General features: G+C 36.6%; 1 protein-coding gene across 6 annotated transcripts in view; it reads right to left on the bottom strand.

Annotated features, from left to right (window-relative positions):
- MAP3K1 (mitogen-activated protein kinase kinase kinase 1) overlaps positions 1-20610 on the bottom strand; it is an 81956-nt gene that overhangs the window by 7845 nt on the left and 53501 nt on the right. For all 6 annotated transcript variants that reach the window (XM_029216212.1, XM_029216213.1, XM_029216214.1 and 3 more), the window contains 9 exons: positions 17627-17748; positions 16945-17026; positions 16647-16830; positions 14483-14761; positions 4829-4950; positions 3112-3203; positions 2651-2840; positions 1059-2340; positions 531-683 (listed from right to left, as the gene is read on the bottom strand). In XM_029216212.1, the coding sequence (XP_029072045.1) occupies positions 531-683; positions 1059-2340; positions 2651-2840; positions 3112-3203; positions 4829-4950; positions 14483-14761; positions 16647-16830; positions 16945-17026; positions 17627-17748 (2506 nt within the window). The remainder of the gene's footprint in view (positions 1-530; positions 684-1058; positions 2341-2650; positions 2841-3111; positions 3204-4828; positions 4951-14482; positions 14762-16646; positions 16831-16944; positions 17027-17626; positions 17749-20610) is intronic.

The raw sequence follows: 20610 nt of genomic DNA, 5'->3' as shown, positions 1-20610 counted from the left end.
TGCAAACAAAAACTGCAACCTTTATAGGGCCCATCCTGATGTTTCATCTTGATGAACCATGACAATAATCATGCTTCAACTTTCAAATAGAACTCATGATACCTTTGGTGCTGTGGCAACATCTACTTTAAAATTTAGGTTTCTCAGGACTTCCCTGGTGGTCCAGTCGTAAGGAATCTGCCTTCCAACGCAGGGGACGTGGGTTTGATCCGTGGTCGGGGAACTAAGCCCTCACGCCACAACTACTGAGCCCGCATGCCTCAACGAGAGAGGCTGTGTGCCACAACTAGAGACAGAAAACCTGCAAGCCACAACTAGAAAGAGGCCCACGTGCCGCAATGAAGATCCCGCGTGCCGCAACTAAGAACCAATGCAGCAAAAAAATTAATAAATAGAATAAATAAATATTAAAAAAAAAGAAATTTAGGTTTCTGAAAACTTTAAAAACTAAAATATATACATATGGGGATATATCCTTTATTTGCTCACTTTTATAATTGTAATCATTTATATGCTCACTAGATATTTACCTGTTTAACAGCCATTAAAGTTCCAGTTCCCACATCTTGAGCCTGATAACAAGAAGAAAATGCTCCAAGGCCTATCTGCTGACCTTTCAGCCATTCAGTGTCTTCTCTATAAGGTTGTTTTGCTTTGGTATGTCCTGGTAGAGTCTCTGGTGTCTGCATATTAAATGAGAGCAATCCTTTTACTGTTAAGTTAAAAGAGTAAGAGTTTGTGAAATCAGCCTGGCAAAATATTACTCTTGTCCAGTCTGGCTTCCCCAAATCACCTATAAACTTGACCTCTGAGTGGACAGTGTTGGTGACCAATGTCAAACACATAAGTGATCACCACTGTAGAATCAACCAGAAGCGCCTCTGAAATAGGCAGTGAGTATTTCTGTTCAAATAATGATACAAAAATTGTTGTATAATTAATTCTATGTGAAAACTCTGCTTCTAACAGTTAACTCATGTTAAAAGCTGTATTTCTGAATTAGTTTTATTTTAGCACGGCCCGAGGAAACTCTCTAACCTCTTAAAGACTATACTTACATCTTGTTGAATGATGATGATGTCTTCTCCATTTTCAACCTGTAGTTGAGGAACTAGGGGGAGGGCATCCTGAGATGCTGACATTGCCATGGCAATCGCTAAAGCTTCTTCTTCTTCAGCTTCCATTTTTTCTTTGCACTTCTGATTATGATTCATATCATCTTTGTAGGTATCATCATTTTCATCCTTTTCAGGAGACAGCACAGCAACTTCTGACTTAAAAGTTACTGTTGTGTCACTTGAAGGCATAGATGCTTCAAGAAGGTCCTCAATACTGGAGTTGAGCTCTGTATTGACATCTAATCTGCACTTCTCCTCTACTGGGGTGAACACTGTCTCGTCACTAGGTATAACAGCATTACTGCTATTGCTGCTGCTGCCAAAGCCGTCATCACGTTTGGAACTACCGTTCAAATCAAGTGTCATGCTATTTTTTGAGGCATCTCCCTGTTTACTTGTATTACTTGGGGTAGGTCGAGATGGCTTTGGCCTGTGTATATTACTGGAGGGCAGGGGTCTTGACTGAGTAAAGATTGGGGAAAGTTTATCTGAGTCTTTGTTTTCAGAACAGTTTCTCTGGAACTGTAGAGAAAACTTGCGCTGTGTTTGAGGAGATGCAGAAGGTATTTTGCAGGGAACAAACCCCTGAGGTCTGTGCTTAGAGACATCTGTTACGGTGCCAGGTGGTACAGATGGGGCAGATGTAGAAGGGCTTGACAAGGCTGGGAACATTAGTTGGGAATGATGAGATAAAGGAGAGGAGTTCAAACACTGACTGTGGGGTCTGCCTTTTGTTTGAACCATTGGCTTTGGCTGCTCCATTGTTGTTGAACTAGGAAGTCCTACTGAAATGCTGGCCAGTCGGTCAGAAATGTCCTCTGAACTGGCACTCAATTTTGTAGCACACAATCCTTTTCCAGTTTTCTCTAAATGGTCTGTGCGCTCAAAGGAACTGTTCTCTGTGGCTTCTGGACAGCTGTTGGGGACTGATGCCTTCAAAAAGCTGTCATGTCGACCATCCAAAGTGTCTTCTATGCCCAGCTGGATGGCCTCAGCAATTTCCACCTCATCTGCAATAGCCATCAAACGACGACGCATCCTGGTAAAATGAGTAGAACTGGAAACATTCAGCATTTCTAACAGTTTTGAAAATACATGGGGTACTGCAGTAACCATTCTTGCAGAACTCAAATATATCCTTCTGGAGAGTTTACCAACCATTGAGTGGGAATTATCAATGGACTGCAAAGCAAAGGTTAAGAGGGACAGCAGCTTCTTATACCTGAAAGAAAAAACACATTCAATTATGAAACAAATTAAAATTACTGCAAAATATATACAAACAAAATGGTACTAATTCACAGCTTTTACATTAAAAAAATCAGTATAAAGGATCTAAAAATTTTTAATTAAATAGCCTAGACTTCAGGTGTTCGCCAATCAAATATTAAGGTATCAGTAACCTACATGTGTGCTGTAATTTGAGTCTTTCATTCATCTAAAATGTGTCCTTCTTGGATGGGTGTGGCGGGGGGCGGTGGGATGGGGTAGGTAAAAGGAGGAAAGAAATGTATTTTCAGAAGAAAAATTACCTGACTTCAACAGGCTCAGCTTGTGAAACATCAGTACTGACAGTATGAGGGTAAAATTCAGCAGGAAATTCCAACAGCAGTCTATCTATGAGACAAAGGCGGCCCAGGAGTTCTTGCCAGTTGTTTGATTCAGTTTGGTTTCCAAGAATACAATTTAAGACATAATCAACACCACCAATACCAATGGATCCTACAGAAGGTAAAGTAAAAATAAATGAAAAACAGTGATATTAAAATCTAAAACAAAACATGATCAAATGGTTTAAGGTTAACAAAAATACTTGAATTATATTAATTTCAAGAATCTCCCTTTTAGATTAATTCCTATTTCTAATGTTAGCTGAGTCAATTTACAAAATTATTTCAAAATCCTGTAACTGCCCTATTAGAGATTATGAGATTAGACCGTCTAAGGAAAATGATAAAACATGCTATATTAATTTTAAGTAAAAAGTTATTACCAGCTTTAAGTATTTCTCTGCCAACGGCCAACTCTCCTGCTTGGCCTTTGCACAATTCCAATAGCGTTGATATAGACAGCTGACTTGTGCGACTAAAAATGAAAGGAAGCAACATCAGACTTTAATCTTGGATAAAATACATATTAAAAGGAGAGTAGTAATGTAATGCCTTGTGAAAAGGTGGGGAAAAATGTTTTTAGGAGTGTTTGCTTCTCAACCACTAAAACTGCATTAATGATGTCACTATAAGTAATAATATTTATTATTAGGTCTAATTCCATAAATTTTACCTTATCTTCTGTGTTAAGCACAGAATCTTCACTACTGGCTCTTATAAACAGCAAGTATTAAATATGAAACCAGATAAAAGGCTTATTTTCATTATCATATCTTGTTAAAATAAGAAAGAAAAGACTTAAGACATTTTGATTTCTGAATTTTCATTAAGTTCTCTTGAATTAAAAACAAAGTCTTCCCATCCAAAACCTTTATATTCTCTTTATATAGCCAGAATGACTTCTAAATATCATAAAATCTCTTTACCATATTTCTTATGATGTTCAGTCATTCAAGTGACCAAGTAAACAACCTAACTTTAGAATTTCAGAAAGCGGACAACAAAATAAATGCCATAAAAGCATTGAAATTCTTAGGGGAAAAAACCCTATTATAATATTAAGAAATGAAATGATTTTTCTATGCATTTTTCAAATTACTTGTTAATTTTTTTCAGATATTTATAGTATTCTCTCTAAGCAACAAGAAAACCTCTAATACTTACACAATCTGTAGGCTTGTGTAGAGAAACAATGGAGACAAAAGACAGACTTTATGAGATGAGAAACAAGTCAAAGTTAAGTGCTTAATTTCTGAGATCCTCTACAGACTACATCATGTGACTTAGGGAGGAAGACAAAATTGGACTAGAAGAGCTCCAAAAGGAGGTAATGGCAGAGGCAAACCAAGGGAGAGTCAGTGCTTCTTACCACCTGAGATCTGCTGGGACACGAAGAGATGAGAACTGCCAAAAAAGTGTTTACTGTGGCTATGCTCATTATATGAAAAGTGGTCTTTTCCTCCCACTTTATGGAAAGGGAAAAAATATAGAGAGAGAACCAGCGGTCTAATAAAAGCATGGCTTGTGCTCATTTTCCCTATCACCATACCCTCATTTCTCTACCTCCAGTTAGGGCTGTTCTTGTTCCTTGCTGATTTTTAAGGATATTGCAGGGATATATGGAATTGTTGTTGTTGTTATTTGACAAAACTATCACAGAGTAAAATTCCATCACAAAGAAAATAATGGAATGGGGTTTTTGTTTTTTTGGTCCTGATAATGCAAAGCATGTATAATGATTTTATTGGTTCCTATCCTGTGTAACTCATTCTCTAAAATGAGATAATATCTCATATATCACCTGCTGTTCTTATCAACTGGACTTCAGTTTTAAGAATATTACTTTAAAATAAAAGAGAATCAATCACCATACAATAATGTGGAGGTCCATGCAGTTTGTTAGCCTGGTTTTTACTTGCCATTAGTTCTTCCTAGTCCTTAAGAGCTTTAAATGCTACATGTTAATTTCAAATCTCACATTATAAAACAGTATTCAAAGCCTCATTTAGTAAGTATGTATCAAATACTTACTAGGTTTGAGGCTCTGTGCTAGGCTTTCAGGACAAGGCGGTTTGAAGCAGTTCATTTATAGGGCCTTACCTATTGACGTCTGCACACTTGACTAGGATGGTGTCTACAACTGGCCGGAGAAGTCTCTGCAGTTTGATTCTTTCTGCCAAACTATGGCAAGGAGTATATACTAGCATGGCTCTCAACGTTTTCTGGGGGAAAAAAACTGAAGGTCAGTTTAACTACATTTAAAAAGCATCAGGGACAATGGCCTAATCTGAGACAATTTGAGAAATAAAATAATGATAGGAACAGATTATAACCCATAAATAAAATAAGAATCCATGAGTTGATACTGATACAAATAAAAAATTGGATAGATAAGGTAGAAAGGAACTCTCGACTATTTCTGTAATTTTTAAGTCTGAATTAATTTCAGAATAAAAAGTTATTTTAAAAAGAAAATGAGGAAAGGAGCCAACTTGAAAGAGCTCCCAATGGCTAAAGATGGAATAACTTGGGCACAAAGTAAATGATGATAGTACTGAATTATAACCCATAGAATAAAATAAATACCCATGAGTCTATGGTGATAGAAATAAAAAAACTGAATAAATACATAAATAGGAGAGAAGAGACAGCTCTTTGTTATAGACAAATTCCAATTAACTAATAAAGGAGGAATATGGGAAATAGAAGATCACCGTTAGAACACCACAGTAGTCATTGCTGTAGGCAAGATCCACTGACAAATGCTAAAATCTGTGAATAGAAACAGGATATTTGCATAGTCTCAAAGTATCTCCCCCAAGACATTTATTAATAGTAATTTTACAGTACCCAGTAGACAGCACCTTAAGCAAGTGATAAAGGATGGCATCACCAATAATAAGACACACTGACATGATATACCCCCTGATAACAATGCACTGAGAAGGGCACATCACCTCTGGTGTTCTTGTGAAAAATGCATAATGTAATCATGAGAAAATACCAGATAAACCCAAATTGAGGAACATTCTTCAAAATAACTGGCCAATACACTTCAAAAGTGTCAAGGTCTACAAAAGACAAGTAAAGACTGAGGAATTGTCACAGATGGGAAAATTAGGGGGGCATGATAACTAAGTGCAATGTGAGATTCTGGATTGGATCCTAAAAGAGAAAAAAGACATTAATGGAAAAATGGGTGAAATATGAATAAAGTCTGTAGTTTAGCTGAAAAGAACACTGTTGGGACAGTTTGGGGATATCTGAATATGGACTTTATAGTCCATAATAATATTGTAATTAATGCTAAATTTTCAGAGTTTGCTGATTGCATGGTGATTATACAGAAGAATGTTATTTGTTCTTAAGAGATACATGCTAAAGTATTTGAAGTGATACGTCATGATGCCTGCACATAACTTTCAAATTGTTCAGCAAAAAATTATATATGGGGAGGGAAGGGAAGGGAAAACAAAGAAGGGCAAGAGGGAGGGGAGAAAGGGAAGGGAGAGCTCTAAGGGCAGGAACCATGTCTGCCCTCACTGTGCCTGGCACACTAAATAACTGTAGAGGAATCAGAATACAGTATCATTCAGAGTCCCTGCACTCTAGGAGCTCATGAACACATTGGGAAACCATGTGAAGTGATAATAAACAACCAGATAGTAAGGCATAAACAACCAGATAGTAAGGCATTATACTGAACAGTCAAATATGTCTGAAGGTTTGTGTTGGAAAATAGTAAGAAGAAAGAGGTAAAAAGTTGAGCCAAGAACACTGGTCTTTATTCTACATTATGCTGGTCTTTATTCTACAGTATGCTGGTCTTTTGGTCCCTCAAGATGCTATATAAAAAAAAAAGACCACGGTTAAGATAAATTTGGGAAATAATGCATCTTATGCCATGATTAGATTTCCAATGTATGTTAACTTATGAAGGTTCCTAGAAGCCTTTCAGTGAACAGACCCATTTAACCTCATGTAATTTAGTATTCACCAATTTTAACTGAACACAGAACTCTTTCTTCAGGGAAGAAAGGGAAGGAACTTTTCATAATCCAGCCAAACTTCCACAGAATATGCCTTAGGAAATGCTGTTGAAGAAACAGAAACCTCTATAGGTTTCTGAGCTGGGGAATAAAGTGGCATTTAAGGAATAATGATGACTATTATATTCCATGTTCTCACAATGTACTAGACATTACAGTTAGAGGTATCTACACAATCTCATTTCAAACCTAAGAGGTACATATTTTCATTATTTTATAGGTGAAAAAGATGGAGTTTAAGAGTCCTAAAAAGTTAACACTGCTAGCAAACTGGAGAACCAGAATTCGAATCAAAGTCTCTCTGATTTTGACCATATATCCAGATTGCCTAGGCTAGGCCCAGTTTAGCAGATTATCCAAGTATCCCAGTTGGGATGATAAATTATGAGGTCACTCAATTTTGACTCCAAACTAATGTTCATAAACACTATACTATACTACCTTTCAAAAAGAAGATTTGCTAGGCATAGTTGTTATAGGATGGATTAGAAAAAGATTAAGAGTGGAAGCAGAGAAATGAAATGAGTTTTAAAAACAGACCAGGGACTTCCCTGGTGGCACAGTGGTTAAGAATCCTCCTGCCAATGCAGGGGACACAGGTTTGATTCCTGGTCTGGGAAGATCCCACATGCCGTGGAGCAACTAATCCTGTGTGCCACAATTACTGACTCTATGCTATAGAGCCCGCGAACCACAACTACTGAGCCTGCGTGCTGCAACTACTGAAGCCTGCACGCCTAAAGCCCATGCTCTGCAACGAGAAGCCCGCACACTGCAACTAGAGAGAGCGTGTGTGTGTAGCAACGAAGATCTAACGCAGCCAAAAACAAATAAATAAAATAAATAAATTTTAAAAATGAAGTGGAATTAAAAAAAAAAAACCAGACCAGAGGGCTTCCCTGGTGGCGCAGTGGTTGAGAATCTGCCTGCTAATGCAGGGGACACGGGTTTGAGCCCTGGTCTGGGAGGATCCCACATGCCGCGGAGCAACTAGGCCCATGAGCCACAACTACTGAGCCTGTGTTCCAAAACAAGAGAGGCCGTGATAGGGAGAGGCCCACGCACCGCGATGAAGAATGGCCCCCGCTTGCCACAACTAGAGAAAGCCCTCGCACAGAAACAAAGACCCAACACAGCAAAAATAAATTAATAAACTCCTACCCCAAAAATAAAAATAAAAACAGACCAGATAAGAATTATTCTAAAGCAGTGGTCCTAAGAAGAACTATAATCCTGCAGCCTGTGGAACAAAAACCACATTCACAGAAAGATAGACAAGATGAAAAGGCAGAGAGGGCTATGTACCAGATGAAGGAACAAGATAAAACCCCAGAAAAACAACTAAATGAAGTGGAGATAGGCAGCCTTCCAGAAAAAGAATTCAGAATAATGACAGTGAAGATGATCCAGAACCTCAGCAAAAGAATGGAGGCAAAGATCGAGAAGATGCAAGAAATGTTTAACAAAGACCTAGAAGAATTAAAGAACAAACAGAGATGAACAATACAATAACTGAAATGAAATATACACGAGAAGGAATCAGTAGCATGATAAATGAGGCAGAAGAACGGATAAGTGATCTGGAAGACAGAATGGTGGAATTCACTGCTTCAGAACAGTATAAAGAAAAAAGAATGAAAAGAAATGAAGACAGCCTAAGAGACCTCTGGGACAATATTAAACGTAACAACATTCGCATTATAGGGGTCCCAGAAGGAGAAGAGAGAGAGAAAGGACCCAAGAAAATATCTGAAGAGATTATAGTCGAAAACTTCCCTAATATGGGAAAGGAAATAGCCACCCAAGTCCAGGAAGCGCAGAGAGTCCCATACAGGATAAACCCAAGGAGAAACACACCGAGACACACAGTAATCAAATTGGCAAAAATTAAAGACAAAGAAAAATTACTGAAAGCAGCAAGGGAAAAACGACAAGCAACATACAAGGGAACTCCCATAAAATTAACAGCTGACTTCTCAGCAGAAACTCTATAAGCCAGAAGGGAGTGGTATGACATATTTAAAGTGATGAAAGGGAAGAACCTACAACCAAGATTACTCTACCTGGCAATATTCGATGGAGAAATCAAAAGCTTTACAGACAAGCAAAAGCTAAGAGAATTCAGCACCACCAAACCAGCTTTACAACAAATGCTAAAGGAACTTCTGTAAGTGGGAAACACAAGAGAAGAAAAGGACCTACAAAAACAAGCCCAAAACAATTGAGAAAATGGTCATAGGAACATACATATCAATAATTACCTTAAACGTGAATGAATTAAATGCTCCAACCAAAAGACACAGGCTTGCTGAATGGATACAAAAAACAAGACCCATATATATGCTGTCTACAAGAGACCCACTTCAGACCTAGGGACACATACAGATTGAAAGTAAGGGGATGGAAAAAGATATTCCATGCAAATGGAAATCAAAAGAAGCTGAAGTAGCAATACTCGTATGAGATAAAATAGACTTTAAAATAAAGAATGTTACAAGAGACAAGGAAGGACACTACATAATGATCAAGGGATCAATCCAAGAAGAAGATGTAACAATTATAAATATATATGCTCCCAACATAGGAGTACCTCAATACATAAGGGAACTGCTAACCGCTATAAAAGAGCAAATCAACAGTAACACAGTAATAGTAGGGGACTTTAACACCTCACTTACAACAAAGGAAAGATCATCCAAACAGAAAATTACTAAGGAAACACAAGCTTTAAATGACACAATAGACCAGATAGATTTAATTGATATTTATAGGACATTCCATCCCAAAACAGCAGATTACACTTTCTTCTCAAGTGCACACAGAACATTCTCCAGGATAGATCACAAATCAGCCTCAGTAAATTTAAGAAAACTGAACTCATATCAAGCATATTTTCTGAACACAACACTATGAGATTAGAAATCACTTACAGGGAAGAAAAACGTAAAAAACACAAACACGTGGAGGCTAAATAATACGTTACTAAATAACGAAGAGATCACTGAAGAAATCAAAGAGGAAATCAAAAAATACCTAGAGACAAATGACAATGAAAACATGACAATCCAAAACCTATGGGATGCAGCGAAAGCTGTTCTAAGAGGGAAGTTTATAGCAATACCAGCCTACCTCAAGAAACAAGAAAAATCTCAAATAAACAATCTAACCTTACACCTAAAGAAACTAGAGAAAGAACAAACAAAACCCAAAGTTAGCAGAAGGAAAGAAATCATAAAGATTAGAGAAGAAATAAATGAAATAGAAACAAAGAAAACAGCAGCAAAGATCAATAAAACTAAAAGCTGGTTCTTTGGGAAGATAAACAAAATTGATAAACCATTAGCCAGACTCATTAAGAAAAAGAGGGAGAGGACTCAAATCAACAAAATTAGAAATGAAAAAGGAGAAGTTACAACAGACACTGCAGAAATACAAAGCATCCTAAGAGACTACTACAAGCACCTCTATGCCAATAAAATGGACAACCTGGAAGAAATGGACACATTCTTAGAAAGGTATAACCTTCCAAGACTGAACCAGGAAGAAATAGAAAATATGAACAGACCAATCACAAGTAATGAAATTGAAACTGTGATTAAAAATCTTCCAACAAACAAAAGTCCAGGACCAGATGGCTTCACAGGTGAATTCTACCAAACATTTAGAGAAGAGCTAACACCCATCCTTCTCAAACTCTTCCAAAAAACTGCAGAAGAAGGAACACTCCCAAACTCATTCTATGAGGCCACCATCACCCTGATACCAAAACCAGACAAAGACACTAGAAAAAAAGAAAATTATAGACCAATATCACTGATGAATATAGATGCAAAAATCCTCAACAAAATACTAGCAAACAGAATCCAACAACACATTAAAAGGATCATACACCATGATCAAGTGGGATTTATCCCAGGGATGCAAAGATTCTTCAATATATGAAAATCAATCATGTGATACACCATTAACAAACTGAAGAATAAAAACCATATGATCATCTCAATAGATGCAGAAAAAGCTTTTGACAAAATTCAACACCAATTTATAATAAAAAATTCTCCAGAAAGTGGGCATAGAGGGAACCTACCTCAATATAATAAAGGGCATATACGACAAACCCACAGCAAACATCATTCTCAATGGTGAAAACCTGAAAGCATTTCCTCTAAGATCAGGAACAAGACAACGATGTCCACTCTCACCACTATTATTCAACATAGTTTTGGAAGTCATAGTTGTGGCAATCAGAGAAGAAAAAGAAATAAAAGGAATACAAATCGGAAAAGAAGAAGTAAAACTGTCACTGTTTGCAGATGACATGATACTATACATAGAGAATCCTAAAGATGCCACCAGAAAACTACTAGAGCTAATCAATGAATGTGGTAAAGTTGCAGGATACAAAATTAATGCACAGAAATCTTACACTAATGAGGAAAAATCTGAAAGAGAAATTAAGGAAACACTCCCATCTACCACTGCAACAAAAAGAATAAAACACCTAGGAATAAACCTACCTAGGGAGACAAAGGACCTGTATGCAGAAAACTGTAAGACACTGTTGAAAGAAATTAAAGATGATACAAACAGATGGAGAGATATACCATGTTCTTGGACTGGAAGAATCAATATGGTGAAAATGACTGTACTACCCAAAGCAATCTACAGATTCAATACAAGCCCTATCAAATTACCAATGGCATTTTTTACAGAACTAGAACAAAAAATCGTAAAATTTGTATGGAGACACAAAAGATCCCGAATAGCCAAAGCAGTCTTGAGGGAAAAAAAAGGAGCTGGAGGAATCAGACTCCCTGCCTTCAGACTATACTACAAAGCTACAGTAATCAAGACAGTATGGTACTGGCAGAAAAACAGAGATACAGATCAATGGAACAGGATAGAAAGCCCAGAGATAAACCCACGCACCTATGGTCAACTAATCTACGAGAAAGGAGGCAAGGACATACAATGGAGAAAAGACAGTCTCTTCAATAAGTGGTGCTGGGTAAACTGGACAGCTACATGTAAAAGAATGAAATTAGAACACTCCTTAACACCATACACAAAAATAAACTCAAAATGGATTAGACACCTAAATGTAAGACTGGACACTATAAAACTCTTAGCGGAAAACGTAGGAAGAACACTCTTTGACATAAGCCACAGCAAGATCTTTTTTGATCCGCCTCCTAGAGTAATGGAAATTAAAAAAAAATAAACAAATGGGACCTACTGAAACTTAAAAGCTTTTGCAAAGCAAAAGAAACTACAAACAAGACGAAAAGACAACCCTCAGAATGAGAGAAAATATTTGCAAATGAATCAATGGACAAAGGATTAATCTCCAAAATATATAAACAGCTCATGCAGCTCAATATTATAAAAACAAACAACCCAATCAACAAGTGGGCAGAAGACCTAAATAGACATTTCTCCAAAGAAGACATACAGATGGCCAAGAAGCACATGAAAAGCTGCTCAACATCACTAATTATTAGAGAAATGCAAATCAAAACTCACACCAGTTAGAATGGGCATCATCAGAAAATCTACAAACAACAAATGCTGCAGAGGGTGTGTAGAAAAGGGAACCCTCTTGCACTGTTGGTGGGAATGTCAACTGATACAGCCACTATGGAGAACAGTATGGAGGTTCCTTAAAGAACAAAAACAGAATTACCATGTGACCCAGCAATCCCACTACTGGGCATATACCCAGATAAAACCATTAATTCAAAAAGACACATGCACCCCAATGTTCACTGCAGCACTGTTTACAATAGCCAGGTCATGGAAGCAACCTAAATGCGCATTGACAGACGAATGGATAAAGTAGATGTGGTACATACACAATGCAATATTACTCAGCCATAAAAAGGAACAAAATTGGGTCATTTGTAGAGATGTGGATGAATCTAGAAACTGTCATACAGAGTGAAGTCAGAAAGAGAAAAACAAATACCATATATTATCGTATATATGTGGAATCTAGAAAAATGGTACAGATGCACCGGTTTGCAGGGCAGAAATTGAGACACAGATGTAGAGAAGAAATATATGGACACCAAGGGTGGAAAGGGGCGGGGTGGTGGTGGTGGTGGGATGAATTGGGAGATTGGGATGGACATGTATACACTGATGTGGATAAAATTATAAAATTGATGACTAATAAGAACCTGCTGTAAAAATAAATAAATAAATAAATAAAGCAAGCAGTGGTCCTGAACTGGGGGCAGTTTTGGCCCTCAGGGGACACTCAGCAATGCCTGGAGACACTGTTGGTTGTCATGACTAAGGGGAGGATAGGGTGGCCATTGGTATCTAGTGGGTATAGTCCAAGGATGCTACTAAACATCCTATAATGCATGAGACAGCACCCCTGCCCCCAACAGATAATTATGTGTCAATGTCAGTAAGTGCTGAGGTTGAGAAACCCTGTTCTAAAGATATATATACTCGTAATGGAGAAAGTCAAATTTTAGCATACAAAATTACAAACAGAACAGCCTCCTTGTCATTCTATCTCACTCATGAAAGACAACTTCTCACAGGTTAAACTAGAAAAACAACTCAGTAATCTATGTCATGGAATCCTCTTTTGTGAAAAGGTTTCTGAATTTCCATACAACGTTCATTAAAAATCAGTTCTTTTTTTTATATTTATTTATTTTATTTTTGGCTGTGTCAGGTCTTAGTTGCGGCACGCGGGATCTTTCGTTGAGGCACGTGGGATCTTTCGTTGCAGTGCTCGGGTTTCTCTCTAGTTGTGGCATGTGGGTTTTCTCTCTCTAGCTGTGGTTCACGGGCTCCAGGGTGTGTCAGCTGTAGTTTGCAGCACATGGGCTCTCTTGCTGAGGCCTGTGAGCTCAGTAGTTGTGGCACGCAGGCTTAGTTGTCCCACAGCACGTGGAATCTTAGTTCCCTGACCAGGGATCAAACCTGCGTCCCCTGCACTGCAAGGCGGATTCTTTACCACTGGACCATCAGGGAAGTCCCCCAAATCAGTTCTTCTTAATGTCTAATATCAAATTAATAAAAAATAAATGTCTAATATCAAATTTTAAAAAATCAAAGTAACTCTGGTTACTTTGCTATCCCATAAAGAATCTTTAATTTGGTCATGTATAATGTAAGGCAAACGTGAAGGTATGAATAGCAAGCTATTGCTTTTTTTTGGCTGCGTTGGGTCTTCATTGCTGTGCGTGGGCTTTCTCTAGTTGTGGCGAGCAGGGGCTTCATTGCAGTGGCTTCTCTTCTTGCAGGGCACAGGCTCTAGACACTCAGGCTCAGTAGTTGTGGCACGTAGGCTCAGCAGTTGTGGCTCGAGGGCTTAGCTGTTCTGCGGCATGTGGGATCTTCCCGGCCCAGGGATCGAACCCGTGTCCCCTGCATTGGTAGGTGATTCTTAACCACTGCGCCATGAGGGAAGTCCTACTATTGCTACTTTATAGAGTAGAGAAAAGTAAACAGCATATAAGAAATCTTGACCAGGTTAAAACGAGTAAAATCCAAGTGAAGAGATTAAATGGAAGACTGCAATCTCCTGGGATAATGGAATAAAAAAAAATTTTGGATTTTCCAAAATTAAATTAGGTAAAGTAGTTTTACTGAATCTTAAAAATGATATCTGCAAACTGTCAAAAAAAAAAACAAAAACCCCAAGAAACCCATAACGCTATGGTTGTAGAATAAAGCTACTTACTAAAGCAGCAACGTACACTTTGTAGACAGGGTCAGCACAGACCATTGACAAAACGTTGCAGCATGCCTCCACCACATCTCCTGAGACACTGGTCTGGGAAGACCCGCTGGCAGCTCCAGCACTTGGGCTGTTCCCGCCGTTGCTCCCGGAATTTCCAGTGCTCTCCCCATTTGCCAACAGCAGAGCCCCACTAACATCATGGGAAAGACGTCTGAGAGCCATCTCTCTTACATTCCAGTTTCTAGAAAATAAGCAGCCAACGAGTTCCATTCCGAATACCTATAATCAGACAAACAAAATGAATTCAGTGTGAAGAAAAACTGAAGTGTTTTGAATTAAGTATGATTTTTGGTTACTAAAGGAAAATTGGACATTTCTTAAGTCTTCACCATACTATACAATTTTCAAATGTGTCCGTAAGGACATACTCAAGTTTAACTGGTAATTAGCAAAACTCCTTAACATTTATTAGCTCAAGTAAAACTAAGAGTGAACACCATTAAGTAATTAGATGGATATATATGCATTTCTGTACTCCAGCGCTTACCACAAAACAAAATAAACATATCTGTGAAGAACCTCAAATTTGTATTTGTGTTAAGGTAGTTTACAGAAAAAAAACTGAAGATTAAAAAAAGCCAAATCAAGAAAGGCACTGGGGCAGGTGTTCAAGAGATAAGAGTATTTCTCCTACCAATGATAGTAGTAAGTCAAAGGCTCTTATTTGGTTAACTAGAAAAAATATAATGAATGGAGTGGAAAAATCAAGACTAAAGAAAAACACTGTGTTCAAATCAGCAAAGGATAATGAAATACTTAAAGTGCATGTGATTATGGTCATCATTATCACATCTGCAAAGCCAGAGAATCCCTAAAGAAAAGAAAGGGTGCATGGTCTTGACATTATGGACCAGTTAGCTAAAAGTAAAGTTAATATCTAAGATAATGTATCATTTGAAAAAGTTCTAAATATTAGGGATGAATAAACACATTTTTGGGGAAAATAAATCATGACTTTTTTATGTGTTCTGTTTTAAAGTGACAGTAAAGGAGAATAAATCAATTAGAGTATAGTGAATTTGTTGTATGCCTGGCACTGTTAAACAGCATACCAGTAAGTCTTAATGATGTCTTATATGATATTCCTAATTTAAAAAACTAGGAATATATAGCCTAGGCCAACCTAAAGCTTAAGCAAAACAAACCTGAACCACTGCCTTGAAAAAATGGCATCCAATAGCTCAGTATCAAATTGAGAGTTTTCTTGAGGACTCATGAAGGGGCAGGTAAGGGCCTATGTTAAATACCATTAATGAACTAGATAAAATAAATAATATATTTATTAAGCTTGTAAATTTTATTAGATTCCTATTAGGCTGTTAACATGCTAAGAAAAGAGAATTCAAAAGCTGCAGGACTATAATGGTCACAAAAAGAAAAAGGAGATAAATCCTTCTGATGTATAAGCTTAATGAGTTATTGTGTCTGTTAACGAATTTAATAGAATTTACCAGATTATCAAAAATATTTTTACTTCACTATAATCTGGAGATGTTGTCTGCTTTTGGATTCTACATATGGACTAAGCAGATAACAACAAAGAAAATCATTAGAATCCAACCAACCAACCGAAATTCCGATTTACTAAGGATGAAAAAGTATTTAAGCAGAAGAGAAAGTAAAGGAATGGAAACTGTCCTTACAAATAAAAATTACTAATACAAGGTAAATACCACATTCTTTTCTTACTCATCCACTCAGCAATTATTGAGTACCTAACATATGCCATGAGAATATGAATAGGAGAAACTGAGTTTAAATGGCAACAAATAAGAAAATGACAAATTCTTGGCAGGATTAAACACTGGAGCAACTTAGCATTAAATGGTTCTAGTGTCTATCCTTGAATAACCTTTTATGTCTGTTAGTTTAGAAAGATGTTTCTAGAGATGGGAGGTGAGATTACAAAGAAATTTTGAAGTTTAAGCTTTATAATAAGTGGCATAGTATTAACATCAAAGGTAAAATTAAAATTTTCAATGGAATACGAGTCATGATGGAGGCAAGCAAAAGTACTTTCTTAAATTATAAACAACTGGGGAGACAACTACATTAATTAGTCTATAAATGTTTCTTTGAGAAATGAAGAACCAGAACTACTTACCTGAATCCATGGCTCAGCTAAATCTTTATAAGCAGGAGGGATCTGCTGAGTTCCATAATGAGTAAGATTAAAATTGCTCTCTTGATTCCTTCGTTGTGATCCAGCCAAGGGGTGCTGCTGTGTGGTTTGCTGCTGTGCAGCTCGCAGGGAAGAAGGGGAATCCACAGGGCTTGACAACTCGTGGCTAAATGAAAAATTAACAAAGCTTGCTAAAAATAATTAACAGATTTAAATAACACTTTGAGAGCATTTTTATTCTTTATTAAACATACCCAAATCATTAAGTCATAATTGTTACCTGTAGAAATCATGGGATCTCCACTTAGACCTACAAAGGGGACATATTAAAGGTTCTCTGTTTCTTCTACATTCTTCTGCCCCTGAAAAATTATGGAAAAAAACTTAGAAAAGTATAAATGTTTACCATTAAGTATTTATGTATTAATTGTTCATAATGGCTAGTATAGGATTTATATGGAAGGAACCTCAAAACGTTATATGTTTACCTAAACGCAGGCGAACACGGAAGGTTAAATTATTCTGATGCTTGTAATTGTTGCAAGTGCTATTTTATTAAACATGCTATATATAACATGTACTTTGTTTACTGTTTTTCAAAACATTCTGCCCACCTGATAACCTGGTAATGTTATTCCAAAACCTGCTTTGGCGTTACCGTCTCTGGAAGGCCTGCCCAGACCTTCTTCCACCTCCTTCCCTCCATGTGCACCTTCCAGATCAGAACTGTTTCTAATTCTGTGCACGCCTTCCATTACCACGCGTCACACTTTATAACATTTCTTTGCTCATCCCTAAGAGATCCTAAACTCCTACTTGTTGAAAACTTCTTACAGGGCCTAGGTATACTTCTTTTCTTCTCTCACCAGTCTCGCTGAAGGCCACGTTAAAATCCTAAATAATATAGTTAGCTGATAGAGTAACCATGTTGAGTAAGCACAGAGAGAAAAAGAGCCACATACAAATTGACATGCAATGGTGGTGCAGCTTGTTCCTGCAGCCATCTTCACACACTGTAAGACTTTCTTCATCAAGCATGCCCAACAAGCAAATAGGACACATCTGTTCCTCTTCATCTTTTATACTATAAAGAAGGGGAAACAAAAGCATTAACCACAAAAGAACAGAATTAATACCATATGCTAAAAACAATTGTGGCTTCTTTAGACTATGAAAAAATTAATTAGAAATTCTTGTTTAGGAGCGCCTTGTATATGAACTATTTGAGAAATATTTCTCTTATTAATATACAGTAATTTTGAATCAGACTCATACCACCACGTATTTATAGGTTGTGGATATGGTTTAACCTTTCCTTGCTATGAATATAATTCAATATATGAACTACAACCTTAGAGAGAGATGTATCCCACAAATTCTGTTATTGTACCTTTTGAATAAACAAACTGCTATAAGATTTGACTATGTACAAACATACTACATGCCAACAGTTTCAAGATTTCAAGTATTAGAAGGACTGTAGAACTCATCTATTCCACGTCCTTAAGTATGAAGACCCATCTCAGACAATTTTGGTGCATGTATAGTCCAACTTTCCTAGAAACAAGTATGTCACATTTTTAATGCACACAACCTTTCAACTAGACTTCTAGGAAATAAAGAGACATAATAAAGATATATGTGTGAGAATGTTCACTGCAGAACTATTTAGCATAAGGAAAAAAATCAACCAAAGGAACATCAAAAGAAGGTTAAAAAAATGGTACACCCAGACACTATGAAGCCTTTGAAAATGATCAGAGATCCATAATGATGACAAAGAAAAATATCCATAATATACCATATGGTGAAAAAAAGCAGATAACCTGACAGAATTCAAACTTGTATAGAATGGTTCCATTTATGGCAAAATTGTAACTTTATTATGTGTATCTGAATTATACTGTATATATTTGACTATTCCTATTATATACAAAGTGAATATAAAATCAGTAAGAAAAATATTAACTCAACAGTGAAACAAGCAAAGAAGATAAAAAGGCAGTTGAAATAAAAAAGACCAATAGCCAATAAATGTGAAAAGAGAAGTACAAAATACATGTTAAATTAATAAAGCTCTATCTTATTTTATTTGTCTTTGTGGGGGGAATGGGATAATCTGATTGACAAAAATTAACTAGGTTGATAACGGCACAGGAAAACAGGCTCTCATATACACTAACGGTGGGAGTAAAAGAAACCCTGAAATTTTTAGAAAGGAATTTGCTAGTATTTCTTAAAGTACTAAATGTATATATCCATGACCTAAAAAAACCTATTTTCTAGAATTCTATCCTTCAGAAATATTTTAAGTAAACAAAAAAATATAAAATTTATTGCATTTAATAGGCCAACAAAAAATTAGGTGTACTAAATGTCCATTAATTATGGCAATGGCAAAATATATTGTGTCACATCCATACAATCTTATATAGCTGAAGTAGTGTATATTTTTTGTATTGAGGAAAATGTTCTTGATATATAAAGTAAAAATTTTTTTTAATTTAAAAAGTTGCAGATCAAAATATATGTCATGACTATACTGCTTAACAATAGGAAAGATGAGAGAAGTATTGGGGTGTGTGTGTGTCTGCATACCCAGAATGCAGAGAAGAGTTTTATATTCCTTGCTTTATATAATTTTAAAAGATGTATTAAAAACTGTTAACAGTAGTCATTTTGTGTGCAGCCCAGACTGGAGTGGGAGGAGGTTTGTTTCTATTTTACAGATTTTTGTTTGAACCTTCATGATGTGATGAACAGCTTTTAAAATCAATAACAATATTTCCATATATATGCTGTCTACAAGAGACCCACTTCAGACCTAGAGACACATACAGACTGAAAGTAAGGGGATGGAAAAAGATATTCCATGCAAATGGAAACCAAAAGAAAGCTGGAGTAGCAATTCTCATATCAGACAAAATAGACTTTAAAATAAAGACTATTAGAAGAGACAAAGAAGGACACTACATAATGATCAAGGGATCGATCCAAGAAGAAGATATAACAGTTGTAAATATTTATGCACCCAACATTGGAGCACCTCAATACATAAGGCAAATACTAACAGCCATAAAAGGGGAAATCGACAGTAACACATTCATAGTAGGGGACTTTAACACCCCACTTTCACCCATGGACAGATCATCCAAAATGAAAATAAATAAGGAAACACAAGCTTTAAATGATACATTAAACAAGATGGACTTAATTGATATTTATAGGACGCTCCATCCAAAAACAACATTTTCTCAAGTGCTCATGGAACATTCTCCAGGATAGATCATATCTTGGGTCACAAATAAAGCCTTGGTAAATTTAAGAAAATTGAAATTGTATCAAGTATCTTTTCTGACCACAACGCCATGAGACTAGATATCAATTACAGGAAAAGATCTGTAAAAAACACAAACACATGGAGGCTAAACAATACACTACTTAATATCGAAGTGATCACTGAAGAAATCAAAGAGGAAATCAAAAAATACCTAGAAACAAATGACAATGGAGACACGACGACCCAAAACCTATGGGATGCAGCAAAAGCAGTTCTAAGAGGGAAGTTTATAGCAATACAAGCTTAAGAAACAGGAAACATCTCGAATAAACAACCTAACCTTGCACCTCAAGCAATTAGAGAAAGAAGAACAAAAAAACCCCAAAGTTAGCAGAAGGAAAGAAATCATAAAAATCAGATCAGAAATAAATGAAAAAGAAATGAAGGAAACGATAGCAAAGACCAATAAAACTAAAAACTGGTTCTTTGAGAAGATAAACAAAATAGATAAACCATTAGCCAGACTCATCAAGAAATAAAGGGAGAAGACTCAAATCAATAGAATTAGAAATGAAAAAGAAGTAACAACTGACACTGCAGAAATACAAAAGATCATGAGAGATTACTACAAGCAACTCTATGCCAATATAATGGACAACCTGGAAG

This window comes from Monodon monoceros, unplaced genomic scaffold (genome assembly GCF_005190385.1).
Source record: "Monodon monoceros isolate NGI ecotype Baffin Bay Population unplaced genomic scaffold, NGI_Narwhal_1 Super_Scaffold_12, whole genome shotgun sequence".
NCBI lineage: Eukaryota > Metazoa > Chordata > Mammalia > Artiodactyla > Monodontidae > Monodon > Monodon monoceros.
This window is presented reverse-complemented; position numbering and strand designations above follow the sequence as displayed.